The sequence below is a fragment of the Rana temporaria genome, chromosome 2, assembly GCF_905171775.1.
Source record: "Rana temporaria chromosome 2, aRanTem1.1, whole genome shotgun sequence".
In the NCBI taxonomy this organism is placed as follows: Eukaryota; Metazoa; Chordata; class Amphibia; order Anura; family Ranidae; genus Rana; species Rana temporaria.
Window position 1 is genome coordinate 39,364,780 of NC_053490.1, and position 22,164 is coordinate 39,386,943.

The window sequence follows — 22,164 nt, forward strand, 5'->3', positions numbered from 1 at the left end:
TCAATAAATTGTGGCAAAGAAAAAAAAAACAAACTTGGGCGTGTCAACTTTGAAAAGCACCATTTTAACACATTTAAGGGCAATAATCCTGCCCGGATGAGGGAGGGAAATTACATTTCACACATGACCAAGCAAAATGTCTGCTATGCACAAATGAAATTACTAACAAATGACAGAATAAAATGGACAGAGTAAAATCATGGTATTAAAAAGTATTTTATTTTGCATCCATTTAAAAAAAAAAAATCCCTGATTAAAGTTCAATAAGGCACATACAAAATTCCCTTTAACAAAAGGAGAAGACACTGTTGTATAAGAAATCTCAAGGTTCGGGTAATATGAAGGGAGGTTTCCATACTTCAAAAAGATCTGTAGGGTGTCATATCCTGAAGAAAAATATCCCATTCACAAACCATTCCAAAGCTACACTTCATTTTAACACATACTAAAGACAGAATTCAATACGGCACAGATGTACTGCAAACAAACTAGCTATCACAGGTAAACCACATCTGAGCAACTTAAGTTCAAACACTAACATTTTAATTGTTTAGAAATCTAGGGAAGGCTAAATATTTTAAGTTTTTTGTTCCCCATTGATTGGGGAAAGGTTAGATACTCCAGATTTTTATTGCTGCCCGGAAGATTTTCCCTCACTTCCTGTTCTGGTGACACCTGTGGTATTGCTCCGAGCCGATTTTCCCCCACTGGTGACCTAGTCACCGACTTGCTGTCAGATTCTCAAGCAGCAATAAATACCTGGCTTACAGTGCCCAGAATGTTACGAGGACAGGTTTGGCTCCCAACAGCTTTGCCTTGCGTTCCATGACATTTAAGTACTGAAAAGGACATTAAACTAACTCAAAAGATACTCTGCTCGAGTCTCTCCTGAGGACCAGTCACCTATTCAATGGTTTCCACCATCTTGTCTCTCACAGCAGATAGAAGCCAGATTGTCATTGCAACCCACATATCAAAAGACATCTGTCATTCCTGTGACAGTCACATGTCTACTCCAGCATATGTCGGGGAGAGACTGAAGAGGGCTTAGCTGTTGACTTTTGGCCCTCTGTTTCCCAACTGCATAGCTAGCCTTACACAGCACTTAATATGAGACAAAGTGCTAGACTGTACTTTGTCCCCTGGTGAACAGAATACGATATATAAAAAACAAAAAAAAAAAAAAAAAAAACCACACACCCTACACACAGAAAGTGAAGCAAGAGTTCCAAATCTACAAAAACCATCTTGGTATTAATTCTTCCGGAGCAGCACACAATTAGGCAAGTAGCTTTTCCAGAAGCAAAAGTCAGCTATGGCAACCACCTTTAAGAGGTTTACTTTAAAAGGGCAACTCCACTGCAAAAAAAAAAAAAGTGCCCACCATGTTTAGGTAGACAATGCCCACCTCATTTAGGTTGTTTAGGTAGACAAAACCCCCTCACCTGTAATGTCACTGTAGCACAAAAACAACAACAAAGGGGAACTCAGTTATATGCATGGGTCTCTTAAGGTGCCAAGCTTTTGAATTGACTTTAAAGCAAACATGTACCCAGTTTGAAAGTAAAGTTCCTGCCCAACACTGGCAATTAAATCTTTTTGCAGCTGAGAGATGCAATTACTTGTTGGCAGTCGCCTTCTGTGCAGCACATGGAAAGTCATGCCAAGGAAGTGAACAGGTAAATCTCTCCATAGCAAGAGATTTACAAATCACAAAAAGGCCTAGCCTAAGAGCAATCACTACATGACACCTGCCATTTTCTTTATCAATCCCCCCCCCCCTCAACCCTTTCCAATTTAGTTTCAATCGTTACTAAAGTAATACCGGCATCGTGTGGCCTTTGCTCTTAGACAGGACTTAAGAGCCTAAAATGGAATACAACTTCAATTATAGCTTGTTACAGTTTAGCAATAGGACTTGCTGACACTGCTATGCTTTCAATTGCACATTCGTTGGTTCCTCTGCGGATTCTGAAGAACCCCTTCTCTCCCCAGGACTCGCCCCAGCTGTTCTTCACAATCCAGTACTTCTCTCCAGTTGTTGAATCGGCACCATACCCAACCAATAGAACAGCATGGTTGGTCAACTGGAAGGGGTTGAATTTATCCTGCAGTCCAGTGTGGTGGTAGATCCCTCCTCTATAGCCCATAAAGTCATCATAGACTTCAAAAGCTACAGCCAAAGGTCCCCCCATAATGAGTTCATATTTCATGTAAGCCTCATTGCAGCCACCGTAGAAGCCTCCGACGTAGTGGTACTCGGCTGTGTAATACCGATAGGCGTCACCTTTCAGAGTGCAGGGTGAATCGCTGCCGGTGTAAGGGAAGTCTGCCTCTTCTACAATGCCGAAATCCTGAGCATATTTTCCAGCAATAAGATAAGGAAAGCCTCCATCGCAACCTTAAAATAGAAAAGTTTTTGTTAAAAAGAGAAAATGTCTTGCTTGTAAGGATAACAAATAAGTACATGAAGGACTGGAACACTTCAGTGTAGCCAGCTAGAGCCTTCCAACACCACACAGATCATGAAGAGCAACAAGACAGTCATTCACAGATTGCCAACCAAATACACATTTGGCAAAAAAGGTAAAATTTACTGTTACATTTTCACACTCAACTGCTGAGAAAACACCCTGAATTTTCCATTTCGAACATGAGGTGTGTGTCACATGTTCCACCATCCCAGTGGCAGCTGGCGTTTTTGTTTTTTTGGGGGGGGGGGGGGTAGCGTCAAACGACCCCCCCCCTCCGGTGGAGCGGCACTAGCACACAGCCAGCTACCACCCCCTCGCAGCACTAACACCCATCACCCATGTGCACCAAGCTGCCTTTACCGTGGATGCAGGCGGTGAAAGCAGCAGTCGGAACTGCTGTGGCCCTCTCCCAGCGTGGCAGGCTTTGGAGTCCTCACCCTGGTGCTGGGCGTCCAATAGGATCGCCTAACATTTTGGGCAGTCAGGAAATGGGATTAATACCCGTTTCCCCAGGGGGGGAGGATCAGTGTTGCAACAGCAGCATCCCAAGCCCATGTTATTTTTTTAATCCTATGGCTCCAATCAGATGCTTAAAAAAAAAATTATGTTGACCCCAGGTCCTGCTGTACTTGCCTCCCGCTATCCTGCACCGTCAGGCACTGGCTTGCTGCTCCACTTGTCCAGGGATTTAAACTCCCACTGCCTAATCTCTCTGTACCGGACCAAAATGGATGCCAACTGGTCACCATCACATAAACGGCACTGACAGATTAGAATCTGTACAGCCCACCCTGTCAGCACTGCAAGGAGAGAACCACAAGGGTTTTTAAATCCCTGGACCCGTGAACCAGCATGCCAGTGCCTGACAGTGTAGGAACGGGGGAGAGGACAGTACAGGGGGTGGTTGGGAGTCCAATTGTCACCTTTCAGATTTTCTGTAAAAAGGTGAACACTTTAAAAAAGTTTCAGGTATAAAAATTGCCCGAGGCAGTCAAGCATCTCAGGTGGTGCCATTGGTCACCTAGGCCACTGCAAAGAAGAACAAAAAGTCTGGATTACCTTGAGAGTAGTTACTGCAGGACACCACCTGCTGGGGGCTCAGGACAGGAGTTTGCTGAAGTCTGCTCATGACACGGATTCTAGATTCCAACATTCCCATCGTAGCAAAGGAGTAACAGCTTCCACAGGACCCTGGAGACACACAAAATTATAATAAATCTGCCAACACAATTCAAAACAGGCACATGCCAAACATAGTAAAATTAAATGCAGTGTAAACCCAAACAATGAACATATTTGCTTCCTTTTTGTCTTAAATTTACCATTCATAGTGTTTTGTTAGATCAGTACTGTTTACACTTCGCAGTCTCATCTCAAGAGATGAATTCTGCCCAGCTTACTTCTGTGAACTACTCACCATGCTATAGGAATTTCAGAACTAAAAAGTAGAGGGACTAGAAAAGTAGCTCTTCCGCGTTGTATGCAAAGCTATGGGTTTAGATCCAACTATGGGGGGGGGGGGGGGGGGGGGGGGGGAGGGAAGTAACAGCTGGAAGCAAGATTAAAAAAAAAAAAAAAAAAATCAGCACGATTGAGCTTTACGTCACAGTGTAACAATTTAAAGCTGCGCTCCACTCAAAAGGGACGTTACGATTTTAAAGTCTCCTTCCTCGCAGTAATGCCAGATAGAAATAAATAAACAAAACCAAAGAGGTGAATGTGAGCTGCTGGCAACATTCCAACTTGTGATAAAACTAAAAAATTGCTGCACTAAAGCAAATGTGACTAAGGAATGTGTCCACAAAAAACGGCTCATGTTCTCCAAAAAAGAAACAGCGATTGTGTACAAAGTCTCCTCGTAAGTGTCCATTATAAGCGGGCAGGTAATAAGTGGGAACCCAGCACCCGCGTGCACCTCCATCGTAGATCACAAAAATTGCTTCCTTATCAGAAATCTAGACTCCAAAATTATAGGAGTCTAGATACATGTGGATGATACACAGAAGATCTAATCAATTCCCTCTAGCTGAAGGGGATGGCGACATGGTTTACGGTAAGGATCGCGCCATATTACAAATAAGGCTGGGCTCCCGTGTCTGACCTCGCCAGAAAGCCGACACTGCACAACGCTAATCACAGGCAGCGAGAAATTTCCTGATGCGCAGCTACACAAACCAGGAAAGGTCACACCGATTAGCGCTTTGCAGTGTCAGCTTCCTGGCGGGGTCGAGCATGTGGGGTTGCAAACACGTCGGAGCCCATCCTTAATCACAACCACATATATTTCCACCAGAAAACCCAGCTTCTTGACTAAAGGTTTGGACAGAGTGCCTACTATCTGGAATAGGCCCCATTTTGATTTGCAGCCTGCCTCATCCCTACGCACGCAATGTTTAATGTTCATACATGCACTTAAATTGTCTTTAGCTGGATTTTGTTGAATCATGCCTTTCAACTACTTTACTCTGGTCATTCAAAAGACGGAGGGGGGGGGGGGGGGACTTGATTTTAGCTGTAAGCTTAATATAAAAAACATTGCCCACAAACTGGAATAAATGTCAACACTGGAGAATATGAAAATATATATATATTAAAAAAAAATTAAAAAAATAAACACACATTTCTCCGGCAAGGTGGAGAAATCTTGATTCAAGTTTACTGCCTAGCATTCATTTGTGTGAACTAGAACTTCTTAAATACCTTGATTTCTGATGGGGCTGACAAAGTTGAACCCTCCAATATTCCTCCAATCCCAGGCATCAGGCAGGCCCTGGTATTTCTCATCTGTGGGCAGTGGAGCTGGAGATGGTATGCTGCAAGATTGGTAAAGTTAATCTTTTTTTTTTTTTTTTCAAATATATACCTTGTATATAAACATTAAAGTATATTTTATTGTCATCATTGGCTAGCCTTTCCCTCACTTTGTTGCTGTAATAGCTACACAAGAAATGGGAGTGTGCACGTACCATAGACAAAAGCACTAAAGCAATAAAATGATACTAGGAAGAGGGCGGGTCCAGGACACAGCTCTGTCTGAATGGACACAGGGAGCTGTGACTCAGCTCGGGTGCCCCCACAGCAAGTGGTTTGCTGTGGGGGCACTAAACAGGAAGGAGCCAGGAGAGCCAAAGAGGGACTGAGAAAAGGAGGATCCAGGCTGCTCTGTGTAAAACTAGGACAGGACAGGCAAGTATAACTTTTTTTTTTGTATAAAAACTTTACAAATCACTTTAAATTTAGAAATTGCAGTCTGTTGACAATGGCGATGTGCATGCAACTTGGCTGGAAAACTAGTTACAGGAACGTGTCCAAAAGGGTAGTCATGAATAGCATATCTTCTAAATCGACTTGAGTAGTAAGTGGGGTACCCCAAGGCTCTGCCATGGGACCAATTCTGTTTAACGTGTGCATAAATGATAGAGGTTGAAACAAAAGTTCAATTTCAGTTTTTGCTGATAATCAAGCTTTACTTTTTTTTTAGGTCTAATGAGCACAATAATGAAAAAAAAAAAAAAACTTTGGGATGGAAACTCCACTTTAAAAATGGTGCTACTAAAAATAGCAGCTCTCCTGTTGTGTTAAAGTGGCACCTGGGACTTTGATTGTAAAGTCTTTTAGTTAAACATAACAAAACCTGTCATACTTGCCTGCTCTGTGCAGTGGTTTTGCACAGAGCAGCTTAGATCCTTGTCTGCTGGTGTCCCCCGCCAGTGCTCCTGGACCCTCCCTCCTGTCGAGTGCCCCCACAGCAAGCAGCTTGCTATGGGGGCAACCGAGCCAAGCCACAGCTCCCTGTGTCCATTCAGACACAAAGCCGAGGCCTGGCCCCCACCCCGTCTCTCATTGGCTGACAGACCGTGGGAGACAATGGCGCTGCTGCCTCAGCCAATGAGGGTTTGGGAGTCCTGGGTAGCTGAGACACTCCAACATCGATGATCTAGACAGACTTCAGGTATTTAGATGGGCTGAGGCACCCTTTTATTTTTCTCCTAATGCATCAAGATAAAAAAAAACTTCTGTCTTTACAACCCCTTAAGGATAGGATTACATTTTCGGTTATGAAAACTGTACAATGAAGCACAAGGGTTGCCACTGCAAACCTCTCCTTCTGCAAATAAGTTGGTGATCATATGGTAATATACTAATGATTGAGAAATGGCACTGACGCAAAGTCAAAAGCATTGAAGTCAGCAAGTTTTTAAACAAGACAAAAAAAAAAAATTGTATGTTAACAGTTGCACTGCACTGCTGGCCATCTATGGACACTTGTATAGCATGCCAACAGAACCAACATTCTCAAATAAAAAAAAATATATAATACCTTGGGATTCTAGATTTACGACCACCAGCTCTTTTGAGGAGATCTTCCATTGACATGCCTTCATATTCAGGATACGCAGTTGCGGTCCATGATTTCTGAACAGAGTTTATTTGTTCTACAAATCCAGGGTTGCTTCTGTATGGGGTGCTAGACAATATGGAAAAAGTAAAACAAAATGGAACTAAAGATGTACGAAACCATCTGTCTTGTTTATAGAAACATCCAAAATACAGCAGCTTACCACACTTTAGATGTGATGACTGCATTAGTTTTTTAAAAACTTTCGAAGCACATCACAAGACTCCTTTTGTACAAACCGCACTTCATGCGCAACAATGTACAGCAATGCATGCAGTACGACCACCTCCCATTACTGGTCGCAGACATGCAAAACCCCTACCGGTAGGCATAGTGGTTGTGGTTTGGATGAAGAAAGTAAGGTTAGAAGCCCCATTTTTTTTTTACTGCCATCTTGTCTCTGCTGGGGTCTCTGAGGACCACTGACCAGGAGAGATTAAGGGAAATCCAAAATATTGTACAGTTTTCAACTCATCGTGGGGAACACACCACTTCCAGTAGGGATACCTGGTATGGCAAGAGTTGACCAAGGGGGCATTCATGAGGTTTCTTCTCTTTTTCATCCCAGAAAGTAAAAAAGCTTGTGAACAGGACGCAAGAGACAAAACAAACCTCACAGGAGTTGGTGGTTGACCATTTCCTTTTTATGCAAGTATTTCTGGTTGTATTCTTTGTAGATATTGCACCTGGTTATATGAATGTATACTTTGCTTGCTACAGGTATATTGAGGCTTGTTCTAGGGCAGTGATGGCAAACCTTGGCACCCCAGATGTTTTCAAACTACATTTCCCATGATGCTCAACTACACTGCAGAGTGCATGAGCATCATGGGAATTTTAGTTTCAAAACATCTGGGGTGCCAATGTATGCCATCACTGTTCTAGGGCCTCTCTGATTACAAGTCTTGTGTTCAAGATTCTATTCCCTGATGTGCCGCTATGTTTACAGTTACCAAGATTGTCATTTGGCAGCAAGATCAGTGCACCTGAGGGTCACACGTTCTCCCACCTCTGGATGAAAAGTTCAGCTAGTTACTGGCAGACAGTATCACAGTCAGCGTAGCCGGATAAAAAGGAGGCATGGCTAGGGGTTTTGGCACCAGTAGGGCACATTTAAACATGCAGTGCATGTTGAAAAAGGGTCCTTGTCTGGAACATTGGTTACCGTGTTGCCAAGGTCATCTTGGTGATTCTTATAGCATTGTTAAATTTTAGACCATATATTGTTTAGAAGCAAAGATTCCGCTACCGATATGCCAATGAACCTGTTGGACTGGTTCGCAAAGCTCAGCATAGGCAAGGATGCCAAGAGGTGGGGGAGTGGATTTAAACAACCATGTGCTTAAGACAAGGGAACATTAGGAACAGTTGTTTGCAAGGCTTGAGAAGCATTGGGAAGATCCTGGTAGAGGACTCAATCATAAAGAAAGAACTTTACCTGGGGATGACACTAAAGCTACAACCCTACTCTACAAGTAATGTGTAGTGTACACCTCTTGCATACATTATCTATGCCGATTTGCTGGGAAACACAGTGTATATTCCAAGCATATTTTGTAACACTTTTGTATGCAGCAATTTGTTTTTACTACTGTTGTAGGTGTGGAGTTTTATAAAAACATTCATACACTAGAGGTTTTTATCCTTCCTTGGGTTTACTGCAAAAAACTTATTAGATGCAAAGCAAAACAGTTACTTCCAACTGCCCACTTTTCATTGAGCTACTTGGCATTATAAGACTGTATATGGGTCTCCCCATCATGCTACCCAATTAAACTCTAGATTGTCAATGTATAGATTCTATGCATGCAATTAAACAGTTTGGTTTGCCGAACTTGTTTGCCTTTTATAGTTATATTGTTGGCATTTGCAAGGAAACCACTATTCTTTGGTCAAGCACCCACTTTCATGAATTGTTGCTCATTTACCTAGAATAGGATTAGGGGAAGTTGTGCGAATTGTTACAACATGCTCATCTTCGTAGCCATATGGTGGCAACAGGTCTGATAGGTGTACTATAAATAGCCTTTAAAGCGGGAGTTCACCCGAAATTATTATTTTTTTTAACATTAGATTGAGGCTCATTTTGTCTAGGGGAATCGGGTGTTTTTTTTTTAAAAACGAAGCAGTACTTACCATTTTAGAGAGCGATCTTCTCCGCCGCTTCCGGGTATGGTCTTCGGGACTGGGCGTTCCCATTTGATTGACAGTCTTCCGACGGTCGCATCTATCGCGTCACGAGTAGCTGAAAGTCGGTGCGGCTCTATACAGCGCACCGACGTTCGGCTTCTTTCAGAAAATCGTGACGCGATAGATGCGACCGTCGGAAGCCTGTCGGAGGACTGCCAAATAGGAATGCCCAGTCCCGCAGCCCATACCCGGAAGCGGCGGAGAAGATGCATCTCTAAAACGGTATGTACGGCTTCTATTTTTAAAAAAAACTACCTGAATCCTTGACAAAATGCGCATCAATCTAATGTTAAAAAAAAAATAAAAAAAAAATAAATAAAAAGAAGGTTTGAGGGTGAACCTCCACTTTAATACGTTTTGTGCAAAATATGAACAAAGTCTAATGCCTTCAAGGTGATAGATGGAAAAAAAAGGGAACTTACTGTCTTCCATCAAGCAGGAAAGGTGCGGGATTCAGTTTCTTCCCAGAGGAACTACTTATTTTCTTCCCGACAAAACAAGCCCAGTTGCGGCCCAGAACATCATGTACCCAGCCAGGGAATGTATCATGGCAGAAACTAGTGACATTGGAGCCATGCTGTTCATACTAGAAGGAAACACATTTTAAAAGAAAGGTTTCACAAAGTTCAGTAGCAGGAGGGTACCCACACCAGTCTTTGCAAGTCATTTGGTCAACTGGAAATACAGAAGAGCAGCAGCAGAAAAGGAGACATGCATACATATTTTGTGACAGGAAGTCAGGTAAACCTGTGGGTGTTGCCACAGACGGGACATACATTTCTGCCTTGTTTAGACAATACACCAATTGTTATTAGGCGCCGGCTGCAGAAGCAGCCAGAAAAGGTTTAAGGGCGTTGGAAGACTCCAGCTGTTCAGAATGAGGCAATTAAGACCTCTATAAGTAATCCAGAGGATTACCACCGATTTGCTGCATCCTGAGGCTTTCTGAGTGAAGGAGAGCAGTAGCTGAATGTCTTCAGAGAAGGTGATTGATTTTTCTGTGTGATAAAAATCAAAAGACTATTGTTTTTCTGCTGTATGACCAGCAGTGTCTGCCCAGCCTGTGTGGCCAGGGTTTATTTTATGTTTGATTTTGTTTATGCTGTTTGGATGCTTGCATTTGTTTCCAGCGAGATGGAAGAATAAACCAAAATCTTTGTTTTCAACCGTCCGACTGTCTGTATAAATTCAGTGTGTAGTGAACCCATCCAGTGGGTCACACACCCCGCTACCAAGCTAAACCCCTTACACTATACACACACACACACACACACACACACACACCCCAAACCATCCCTCCACCTCCCTTCCCTAAGAGCACCCAACTACTTTTTTCTCTTCTCTCTCGCCGAGTCTGTGGTAAGATATACTATTTTATGCACCCATCTTTTCTGTGAACTTCATTGTATGCTTATATTCCTCCCATTGAACTCATCTAAGCCCTCTAGGTCACTGAACCTAAAATATTCTAAGTTTTGTATTGCATTCATTTTATTACACCATTTCTTCACCAAAGGACTTTCCCCATCTTGCCAGTGTCTGGGAATTAAACTCTTTGCAGCATTTAGAAGCTGTAAGAGCAAAGATTTCCAGTATCGTTGTTGGAATTCCAATACCATGGTGTAGGCATCCCCATGGGTCGTCTGAGACTTCGATACTGGTTATGTCTGTTATTGAATCCCTCATCTCCCTCCAATTTTAGGACAAGTCCACCAGATATGTGCCATAGTCCAAATTTCTTTGCACCCCATGCTGTTCATACTAGAAGGAAACACATTTTAAAGTAAGGTTTCACAAAGTTGGAAACAAGATTTTGGCACTTTTTACCAGCCTTGATTAAGGTGGCCACTCAAGCCAAGTTCCTGGAGAGGCAGGGATGTGTGGGTCATTTTTCATGTGCTATGAGACTTCATCTCAGGTCTGGACCAGTGTAAACATCGCTTTGGTTACATTCTGCACTGTACAGTGTGGACAGCAATATCTGTTCACCATGACCAAAAACCAAGGCAGGACATTCCCAGAATAGTTTTGACCCGCTTAAAGCAGCGTTCCACCCAAAAATGGAAGGTAGTGGGTACCTAGCTCAAACTTCCTCTCCTGTGGCCAAGCGAAAGTTCACCTCTCCCCCCTCCCTTCCTGCAATCTTCACAGTCGACACGCCACAGGTCCCAGAAGATTGCCCAGTGCGCTATGAAGCCACAGCCAGGCACCCACACTTGAAATGCCAGCGCCGCAGAGAGGACGGAGAGAGAAGCAAGGCTTTGGGCGGTCACCTCGCTGGATCGTGGGACAGGAGAGTATTAAAAGTCAGCTACACTTTGTGGCCAACATTTAAATGGGTGGAACGGCACTTTAACCACTTAATACCAGGCACCTACACCCCCTTCCAGCCCAAGCCAATTTTTAGCTCTGTCGCTGTTTAAATGACAATTGCACGGTCATGCTACACTGTAACCAAAATTGTTATCTTTTTGTTCCCACAAAAAAGGGCTCCCTTTTGGTGATTGCAAAAAAAAAAATTGAAAAAAAGACAAGTTATAAAGAAGTATGTTTTCTCCTTAGCCGATAGGAGACACTGGCATATTGCTGGTGACCTACCTGGTGGTCCAAAGTGGGTGGCCAACCCTGGTGGTTCTGGCAGCATCCTGTGCTGATAAACAATCAGCACACACCTCCTCCCTCCCCATGTCAGGAGAGCAGCCGATCAGCTTTCCTCTACTCGCATCTGTCAGACATGAGTGAGGAAAAGCTGATCAACGGCTCTTCCTGTTTACATCGTCATCAGCCGTGATTGACACGGCCGATGACGTGGGGAGGGGGTGGAGAGCCTCTAACGAGATCAGTGTGTCAGACTGACAAGCCGCACCACCGATCCCCACCCCAATGGGCGCACAGTGCCCGTTATCCTGCTGAATGTCATACAAAACCCAGTCAGGATAACAACCACCGCCTGGCCGTCATTCTGCTATAAGCCGGGCAGGAAGTGGTTAAGGCCCAATGCCACACATTCTACAATATCTGTACTGTAAGGCTAGGTTCACACATGTGCAACCCACAGTCTGCTGGTAGGGCAGACCATTTCAATGGTCTGCCCTACCAGTGGTTACAACTGTCAAAAATGTGTTCCATGCACCTAGGGACCCCCTTTACAGTTTACCCAAACCAATATGTGCGTACAAGGTTCACGAGCAAATACAGCCATTCAACGCATTTACATCCTACAAACCAGGGTGACAGGAGGAAACCAAAATATACCTACCTTAAAAAAGGCAAACCACTTCATGTGATTTATTACGACCTCAAACCCTTGATTGTAGATTATGGTAACATATCCCACATTTCCAAGGTCATCCTCTGCAACATCCAGCTCTTTAATAGTCACGGTTACTTTCCTTTCAGATGGACCTGAGAACAGGAAAACCCATACAAATCAATATTCATGAAGAAGATTGCCATGTGGCTGCAACTGTAGAATAGACTAGCAGAAAAGGATTTCTCCTGAAAGAATCAGCACAAGAGATACTCATTTTAAGTTATGTTCCATGTGCTGATTGTTTTTTTAGCCAAAAAAGGAAAGTCATAGATAACTTGATTTTCTCTCACCCCCCTCCCAACATATTTGGTGTTGATGGGGGAGTCTCTCCCGCAGGGCTATTGTGGGTGCAGGAAGCCTTCCTGATTGGCAGAACAAAAGGATGAATGATAGATAGTGGCTATAGCCTATAGCAGTCTTACCGCTTATTGACATTTTTTTTTGGCTAGGTCTTTAGAGTGCTCACTATGTTTGCATAGTTGCTTGGGGTTTGATCAGGCCCCTGCCACTTGGTTGGTCTTTCCCTTTCTAAGCCCCTGTGTTTTTTCCCCTTCTGCATAGGGGCACCAGGGCCTTTGGTTGCAAGTTTCCCCTTTTCCATTGGTGGACCTGTCAACAGGTAGACACCCAAAACAAATGTGATTTTTGTATTGCAATTATTTCCCCTGATGAAGCCTGAAGGCAAAACATGTCGAGATAACATATTACTCAACCCACCATTAATTCTCTAATGTAACCACCATTTGGAGCCACTTTACTGTGAATGACCGACATTGTGTGAACGTGTCCTATAGGAAAACATGTAAATGAACTGTAGTGTGTTTCTGCAAAAAGCACAAAAAAAAAAAAAAAAAAAAAAAAAAAAAGAAGAAGTGTGACCCCAGGCCTGAGATGTTTAGTAACATAATGGGGTTAAAAAAACAAAAATAGTACAAAAAGAGCAAATAAATTGCTACTGTAAGGGGTTATTTTTTTTACTGTGGGACAGTGAAAGTAAAATTTACAGTAGCGATTCGCTTTTTTGTACTATAAAGGGCCAATTTTAGTTTTTTTTAACCATTATGTTACTGGCCGATCGATTAGGAAAATTGTAATCGATTAATGGGCGATTAATTGATTAGTTGTTTCGGCCCTACAGGAGAGAGAACTTTATACATACGCTAACGCTTCCTGCTACTCTGCATGCTGGCTAAATCTCGATCTACCCATCGGGCACCAGCGATTACAGGTAGATCACTGGACCTCCGATGCAGATTAGGCAGCCGCTGTAACCGACCCACTGAGCCCATTGGGAAACTCCCGGTAGACCCAATGGCCAGTCCATCCCTGCCCCCTGTTGCTGCAGCCCTGGCACCACCCCTGCCTCGGTGGCCTTGTCTGGAATCCGGCCATGGTGATTGTTCATGTGGGACCCCCTGCAGAAGTCGGAAATCTCTGTAGTAGGCACCACTTAATACATTTCCAATTAAGGCTCAAAGTTACGTTAGGCAGCTCTTGAAAAATCATGAAAAAACTCCAATAAATGAAAAAAAACTGACAGTAGAATTTGGTACTGCAGCTTGTTTTCCGAATCCTCAGCAACATTTTTTTAAATAAATATTTTCCATGATGACACTGCACTCCTCTTCACATGACTGGCCTCACCTCGTGACACCGATCTGTATAAACCAGTTTCCAATATCAGCCAACAAACAAGGAGGGAGGAAGTCACCGCCAGTCAAAGTGAAACCTAAAATCTTTAAACTGAAATCATAGATGTCTAATGCGGCCTCAGTTATAGGATCTGAAACTTTGCAGCCAAGTCTCACTAAAAAGCAAAACAGACCCATATCCATTGCGGCTCAGATAACATACAAGGTTATTTTATACTTCCTATTAAACTGGAATTCCAGGGGAAAAAAAAAAAAAAAATTGCTTTCTGCATCATATAAAGTTTTATTGTGCAATTGGTCCCCGAACTGTACTGCTGATGAATAAACGGCAGACGCTTTCCCATGGATGACACACACACACACACACACGGGGAACAAATCTGAGCACCTCCTTCCTGGGAAGACACAGGAACCATTTTGGCCCCCTTCACACTTCAGGAGCTTGAAGCTCAATAATGCGCAACAAGCAAAAATCCATTGTTTTCAATAGCCCTTGCTCACACCAGAGCGTCCCATCGCTTGTAGCAAAACACCTGTCGCTCAAAAATCGACATGCACCGCCTTCAGGCAGAATTGAGCGTTTTTTGCCCCCATAGACTTCAATGAAAAATGCCTGAAAAAAGTGCGACATGAGTTTCCCCGACGGTTGTGTTGTGCGTTCTTTGGCTCAAACAGAAGCTCTTTGTCCCTTTAGTAGCACTCCACATCTTGCTTGACAACAGCTGCAAAACGCTTGAAAACATGATGTTTAAAGCCGGGCTTGACAAATTTGATTTGAATCTAAAAACCAGTAAAAAAACAACATTTATTCAGTTTTTTTTTTTAACCTGTTGCCTACTTTTATCCCCATCCTGCCCAGGCCAATTTTCAGTGCTGTCACACTTTGAATGACCACTGTACCCAGAAAACATTTTTCTTTTGACACAGCTTTCTTCTGGTGGTGTTTAATCACCACTGGGTTTTTATTTTAAATAATTTTTGCCAAATACCTGAGGGGACACACACACACACACACACACACACACACAATACATTTTTCATCTTTACTAATGAGGCTGCACTGAGGCAATAATGAAGCTACACTGATAAGGCAGCATTAGTGGGCACTGGTAGGCTGCCCAGACCCAACTCCAGTCAGAGCCCAACCGGGGGGGTAACCAAAGCTGAAAGCAAGGGAATTTCCTGCAAGGTGGTGTCCTACTTGGGGCCATTGCCGAGCCTGCCAATTGCTGCTCCAGGTAGTCTCCCCTGACAGCTCGCTCTAGACTTGCGCCGAGCGGGAGGAGAGCGCCACAGGGGACACTTCCTGCTAGGATCTCCGCTCCTGCAAGCGCCGCTCCTCCTGACATGCCCCTCCTATTACCTTACAGTCCTTCATGTGCCCTACCCCACCCCCATCTATTGTAATACACGCCCTCAAAGTGCTGCTGATTGCCACCCCCCACATCAGAAAACACCTGCCTGCCATCCAGCTTCGCTACCCCCCACAGGCTAGCCACTGGGCCCAACAGTCCAGGCACCCAGCCGCATTGTCACTGGCATCAAATATCCTCATTGAAGAGCTGCAGCCATTTATCTAGTCCAGTGGTTCATAACTCCTGTCCTCAGGACCCACCAACAGGCCAGATTTTAAGTATTACCTTGGGGAGATGCAGACTAGCCACTTAAGACCCGGACCTTTAGGCAGCTAAAGGACCCGGCCAGTTTTTGCGATTCAGCACTGCTTTGCTTTAACTGACAATTGCGCAGTCGTGCGACGTGGCTCCCAAACAAAAATGGCGTCCTTTTTTTACCACAAATTGAGCTTTCTTTTGGTGGTATTTGATCACCTCTGCGTTTTTTTTCGTGACTGCGACATTATGGCGGACACTTTGGACAATTTTGACGACCATTGTCATTTTCACAGCAAAAAATGCATTTAAAATGCATTGTTTACTGTGAAAATGACAATTGCAGTTTGGTAGTTAACCACAAGGGGGGCGCTGATGGGGTCATGTATGACCTCATCTGTGTTTCTAACTGTAGGGGGGTGTGGCTGTAGGTGTGACGTCATCGATTGTGATTCCCTATATAAGGGAACACACGATCGATGACGGCGCCACAGTGAAGAACTGGGAAGCTGTGTCTACACACGGCTCTCCTTGTTCTTCAGCTCCGGGGACCGATCGCGGGACTCCAGCGACGATCGGGTCCGTGAGTCCCGTGGTCACAGAGCTTCGGACCGGGTCGCTTGCACGTGCCCGTGGCGCGCGCAACCCAACGGCTGGGCTTAAAGGGCAACGCACAGGTACGTTGATGTGCCCAGCCGTGCCATTCTGCCGACGTATATCGGCGTGAAGGGGTCCTTAAGTGGCTAGAATACTGCAATCACAGAGCAGCAAATGATATCACATGTGATGTATTTCAGTTATCTTGCAAACCTGGCCTGTTAGTGGGTCCTGAGGTCAGGAGATGAGGACCACAAGATGGATTTCTCTTAACCCTGATCCCACACACACACTGACATTAAAGCGATTGTAAACCTTCATTTATTTATTTTTTTAATTAACATACATATCATAATCAACTACTGTGCAGCTCGATTTGCAGAGTGGCCCTGAACCTCTTCTTCTGGGGTCCCTCATCGTCGCTCTCGGCTCCTCCCCACATCGGTAAAACCCCTAGGAAAAGTTCTCTCCCTGGGGGTTACCTTGCAGGCGCACTCCCGAGTCCAGCATTTGCGTGCATAGACACAGAATGCCGAACTTGTCTCCGCCCCCCACGTCATTGTATTTGATAGCAGCGGGAGCCAATGGCTGCGTTTCCATCAATCAAGAGCCGACAACCCCGGGGGGAGAGGAAGAGCGTGTCTCCACCGAGGGATCGAACGGGCTCAGGTGAGCAAGACCCCCCCCCCCCATCACTGAGAAGTTGCTTCACCTTAAAGCGGAGGTTTGGCGTTTAAACATTTTTTTTTTTTTTTTTAAGTCAGCCGCTACAAACACTGTAGCGGCTGACTTTGATTAAGGACACTTACCTGTGCAGGGTGCCCGCGATGTCGGCAGCCGAAGCTGAACAATCGCTCGGGTCTCAGCTGCCCCGCCGTCATCCTCGGTGAGGGAATCAGAAAGTGAAGCGTTACGGCTTCACTTCCTGGTTCCCTACTGCGCATGTGCGAGTTGCGTGGCGCTATATGAATGGGCGGATGTCTCCTGGGACACGGGCAAGGTCCCAGAAGACACCGCTCCCCATTTCCCAGGAGGCAACACGAGGAGGAGGAGAAAAAAAAAAAGACCACCACGGACGAGGAAGTGGCAGATTAGGACAATCTGCCTAGTAACAGCCACTTCTGGAAAAAATTATGTATGCATGTATACAATTTAATTTTTTGTAGCTTTTTTTAGGCGGCACCTCCTCTTTAACTGCTTGCCGACCGCCCACCGTCATTTTACGGCGGCAAGTTGGCTACCCTGCGCGAGAGCATGTAATACAACGTCGGCTCTCGCACAGGTCACTAGGGGCGCGTGTGCCCCCGACTCCCGGGCACATGCGATCGCTCGTTACAGAGCGGGGACCGGGAGAGAAATGCTGATCTTCCGTTCATGCAATGTATGAACAGTGATCAGTCATTTCTCTTAGTGAGGCCACCCCCCCCCCCACAGTTAGAACACACCCAGGGACATACTTAACCCCTTTCCTTGCCCCCTAGTGTTAACCCCTTCCCTGCCGGTGGCATTTTTATAGTAATCCAATGCATTTTTATAGCACTGATCACTATAAAAATGCCAATGGTCCCAAAAATGTGTCAAAAGTGTCCGCCATAATGTCGCAGTACCGAGAAAAAAAAACACTGATCGCCGCCATTACTAGTAAAAAAAATGAAATAAAAATGCCATAAAAATACCCCCTATTTTGTAAACGCTATAACTTTTGCGCAAACCAATCAATAAACGCTTATTGTTTTTTTTTTTTTTTTGACAAGTATGTAGAAGAATACGTATCAGCCTAAAGTGAGGAAAAAAAAAATCTTTATATATTTTTGGGGGATATTTATTATAGCAAAAAGTAAAAAAAAAAATTCTCAAAATTGTCGCTCTATTTTTGCTTTTTAGCGCAAAAACTAAAAACCGCAGAGGTGATCAAATACCACCAAAAGAAAGCTCTATTGGTGGGGAAAAAAGGACGCCAATTTTGTTTGGAAGCCACATCGCACAATTGTCAGTTAAAGCGACACTGTGCCAAATCGCAAAAAGTGCTCTGGTCTTTGGGCAGCAATATGGTCCGGGGGTTAAGTGGTTAATGAATAGGATGCATTAAGGTGAAAACACACAAGGGTTTACAGCCCCTTTAAGGCATATATAGGTTATACACCCACTCCTCGTTTGCACCAAGGGACTTTATTATTCGTTTTTAAATCAAACGAATAATAAACTACATTACAGAGGGAAAACAGACTGCTGTGGTATTGCTGGCGACTGACTGCATCACTTGTGTCAATTCCATTTTGTGTTGCACTTTAAGGGGCTTAAGGGACCCGGAAGATGCAGAGCTCACCGATTGCTACATGCAGAGACCACACTGTACACCGAGGATGTAGACAGCATAGGAAAGAGCTGTGACCACATTACCCAGAAACCTTTGCAGTCATTTGTGGAGTTGAAGGGACTTTCCCAGTCAGGGGATGGGAAGTTGCACAACTGCTGATAGGAGGTGCCAGAAGTGATCACCCGCCAAGACTGGCAAACAGATCTCTAATCAGCAAACAAGGGAAGTGTAAAGTACAGACAAACATCATCTGATTTGCCACCACACCAGGGAAGGGTGTAATTCTCAGAGGTTTTATAATCCCCCTTTCAGAACACAATAGCTCAGCAGGCAGATCGATGTACCAACATTGGATCGTTAGTACAGCGACCACCTCAGATCCCCCCCCCCCCCCATTAAGCCCACCAAGAGATTAGACCCCATCAGATTTTCATTGCTTTCTGTGCCCCATTAGAGAAAGCCATCCTCCATTGGTCCTGGTTACCATCATCATCAAAAGTGAAAAAAAAAAAAAAATCCTACAGAAAAGTAATGGAGGGGTAATCTTCCAATGGGGGCGCTAATTCTGGTGACAATCGGGGGATCTACTCACTTTGGAGGGATTTTCTCTCACCTCCTGGTCTGGCTATGGGACAGGAAGGGAATTGTCTGCAACAGGACACAGATGACAGAAAAATCCGACAACCCTCCATTACTCTAGCACAAAAAAAAAAAAAAAAAAAAAAAAAAAAAAAAAAAAAAAAGTTTAGTTCTACATTAACCGCCTCCCTCTGTATAGAAAAGATTACAGTAGGTGGGATGCTCTCGTTCTGGGCCAACGTCATATGACATCACCCAGTCTCACCATGATCGCGGGTGCACCATGTCCCAGGGATCCCGACGACGCGGCTCTTTACCCCATGTGATCAGCAGTGTCCAATCACAGCTGATCACATATAAACAAGGAGATGCCGTTAATCGGCTTTTCTTGGAGGAGAGCCAATCAGTGGCATGTCCTTGGAGGGGAGACCTGCACAGGTAATTAGGGCACTGATCAGTGCTGCCCCCAATTGTGCCCACCATAAGTTCCCATCAATGCTGCATATTTATTGCCTCATCAGTGAAGGGAAAAAAAAAAATAACTTACTAAGAAAAACTTATTTTTCTGTCTTTTAGCAAAAAACTTCTGTGGCAAAAAATAAAATAAAGGGGAGATTTGTCTTCACTTCCTGTCCCAAAGCCAAGCAGGAAGTGAGGAAATTCCTGCAAATTAAAGAAGGAGCCGCCAGTCATGGCGCAGGGCTCTGAAGCAGCATGGGAGGTCGGAGTTCTATCAATATGGGTCCCCTATCAGATAGTGCCCGACCTGGACTGCACATGCTCAATCGGAGATCACGGAGAATAAACATCTGATCCATCAGCAGTAGTTGGAGCGTGCGCAGTTAACACGCGCGCTCTATCAGATGGCGTGTTAACTGCACACGCTCCAACTACAGCTGCTGGAACAGAAGTTCAGTCTCTGAGATTTCCGTGATCGCCAAATGCGCATGTGCAGGCCGGGCACTATCTGATAAGGGACCCATATTGATAAAACACCGGCCGTTCCTTCAGAGCGCATGCGCAGATGACATCAGCTGCATCTAAAATAAACATCTCCTAAAGAGCGCACATTTACTGTACCGATAGGTTGGCCTATAATTAGGCTCACCTCTAGGCACAAACAATTAATGGAAGTTTACTTTAACGGGGACACAGACAGCAATACAAACTGCCAGGGGTTCTAATCCATCTCCACTCTATGCAAAAAAGTTTTTCCATTAGTTCCACTTGGAACCAATGACCTGGGACAAGCATGTCAGCCAGGAGTTCTGCCTTCACTTGCTGCATGCTTGTTCCAGGTCATTGGCTCCAGGTAGTAAGAACACAGGGCAGACAGGTAACCAGTCCCACCGTGGCAATCCCCATATCATGCATGCAAGCCTCCCTCCCCTCAACTTCCACAGTGTGGTCCGCAGAGCTCGCACTCTATCACACACACAGGCCCCTCACCCAGCTGGGAGCAGTCGATGTCTCGGCTCCGCGCCCCTCCCTTGCTGGGGCTGACATGGAACTCCCAGGTCCCCTGCAGGTCCGGGAACGAGCAGTTGGCCGGGGTGTCGGCGGCGGCGGGCCCGCTCCATGACGCCAGCAACACGAACAGCAGCACCGAGCACACCTTCTCCATCCTGACTGACTTAGGGGGTTCCGGGCAGAGGAGGGTTAAATAGGGGGTCACATGACCCAGCGGGGGCGGGTCACGTGGGGGGGAAGTCATGTGCTCGGGTTGAACTTAGGGGAACAACAAGGGGGCGGGGCTAGCTGTGTGTGTGTGCAGCTCTGAGGGCTGACTGTAATTGATTAGAACATGAATAATAAGTCTAATGAATAGATATGGTATTATTCTAATTATATATATATATATATATATATATATATATATATACCCCTAATAAATACACACTATATTACCAAAAGTATTGGGACACCTGTCTTTCCATGCACATGAACGTTAATGGCATCTCAGTCTTCTCCCGCCAATTTGCACAAGGTGACCAACCCTCAATGGAGCCCAGTGGCCACTGGTGCTCAAAATTTTTGGGGGGTGCAAACAAACAAAAAAAAAAAAACATCAATTGCAGCTTCACTGTGCCCATCAATTACCACCACTGTGCCCATCAAACACAGCCACTGTGCCATAAAATTGTCGCCACCGTGCTATAAAATTGTCGCCACTGTGCCATACCATCAAACGCAGCCACTGTGCCATCAATTGTCGCCACTGTGCCCATCAAACGCAGCCACTGTGCCCATCAAACGCAGCCACTGTGCCATAAAATTGTTGCCACCGTGCCATAAAATTGTTGCCACTGTGCCATACCATCAAACGCAGCCACTGTGCCATAAAATTGTCGCCACCGTGCCATGCCATTAAACGCAGCCACTGTGCCATCAATTGTCGCCACTGTACCCATCAAACGCAGCCACTGTGCCCATCAAACGCAGCCACTGTGCCATAAAATTGTTGCCACTGTGCCATGCCATCAAACGCAGCCACTGTGCCATCAATTGTCGCCACTGTGCCCATAAAACGCAGCCACTGTGCCCATCAAACGCAGCCACTGTGCCATAAAATTGTCGCCACTGTGCCATAAAATTGTCGCCACTGTGCCATGCCATCAAATGCAGCTACTGTGCCATCAATTGTCGCCACTGTGCCATGCCATCAATTGTCGCCACTGTCCCATGCCATTGTCGCCACTGTCCCATCCCATGCCATTGTCGCCACTGTGCCATGCCATCAATTGTCACCACTGTGCCATGCCAAACGCAGCCACTGTGCCATGCCATTGTCGCCACTGTGCCCATCAATTGCCGCCAGTTTTCCCTGTAAAATGCTGCCAGATTGCCCCAAAATACCGCCAGATTGTGTCCCCCCCCCCCACGCCCTGCACCTACCTTTCTCGGGCAACCATCCTCCTCCACGATCCCTCGATGTCTTCTCCTGCCCTCGATGTCGCTTCAGCCAATCAGGTTACCGGTAACCAGATCCGGTGAACCTGATTGGCTGAGATGCGTGTCAGTGTTAACTGGGGA

At 45.1% G+C, this 22,164-nt stretch overlaps 1 protein-coding gene across 1 annotated transcript; it reads right to left on the reverse strand.

Annotated features, from left to right (window-relative positions):
* Window positions 1-203: 203 nt before the first annotated feature.
* On the reverse strand, window positions 204-20,789 carry CTSC (cathepsin C). The gene is made up of 7 exons (XM_040340104.1): window positions 20,581-20,789; window positions 12,323-12,468; window positions 9,486-9,649; window positions 6,796-6,942; window positions 5,175-5,287; window positions 3,534-3,665; window positions 204-2,401 (listed from the first exon to the last, which is right to left on the reverse strand). The coding sequence occupies exons 1-7, from the start codon at window positions 20,753-20,755 to the stop codon at window positions 1,899-1,901; spliced, it is 1,380 nt and encodes a 459-aa protein (XP_040196038.1). The 5' UTR covers window positions 20,756-20,789; the 3' UTR covers window positions 204-1,898.
* Window positions 20,790-22,164: the final 1,375 nt, after the last annotated feature.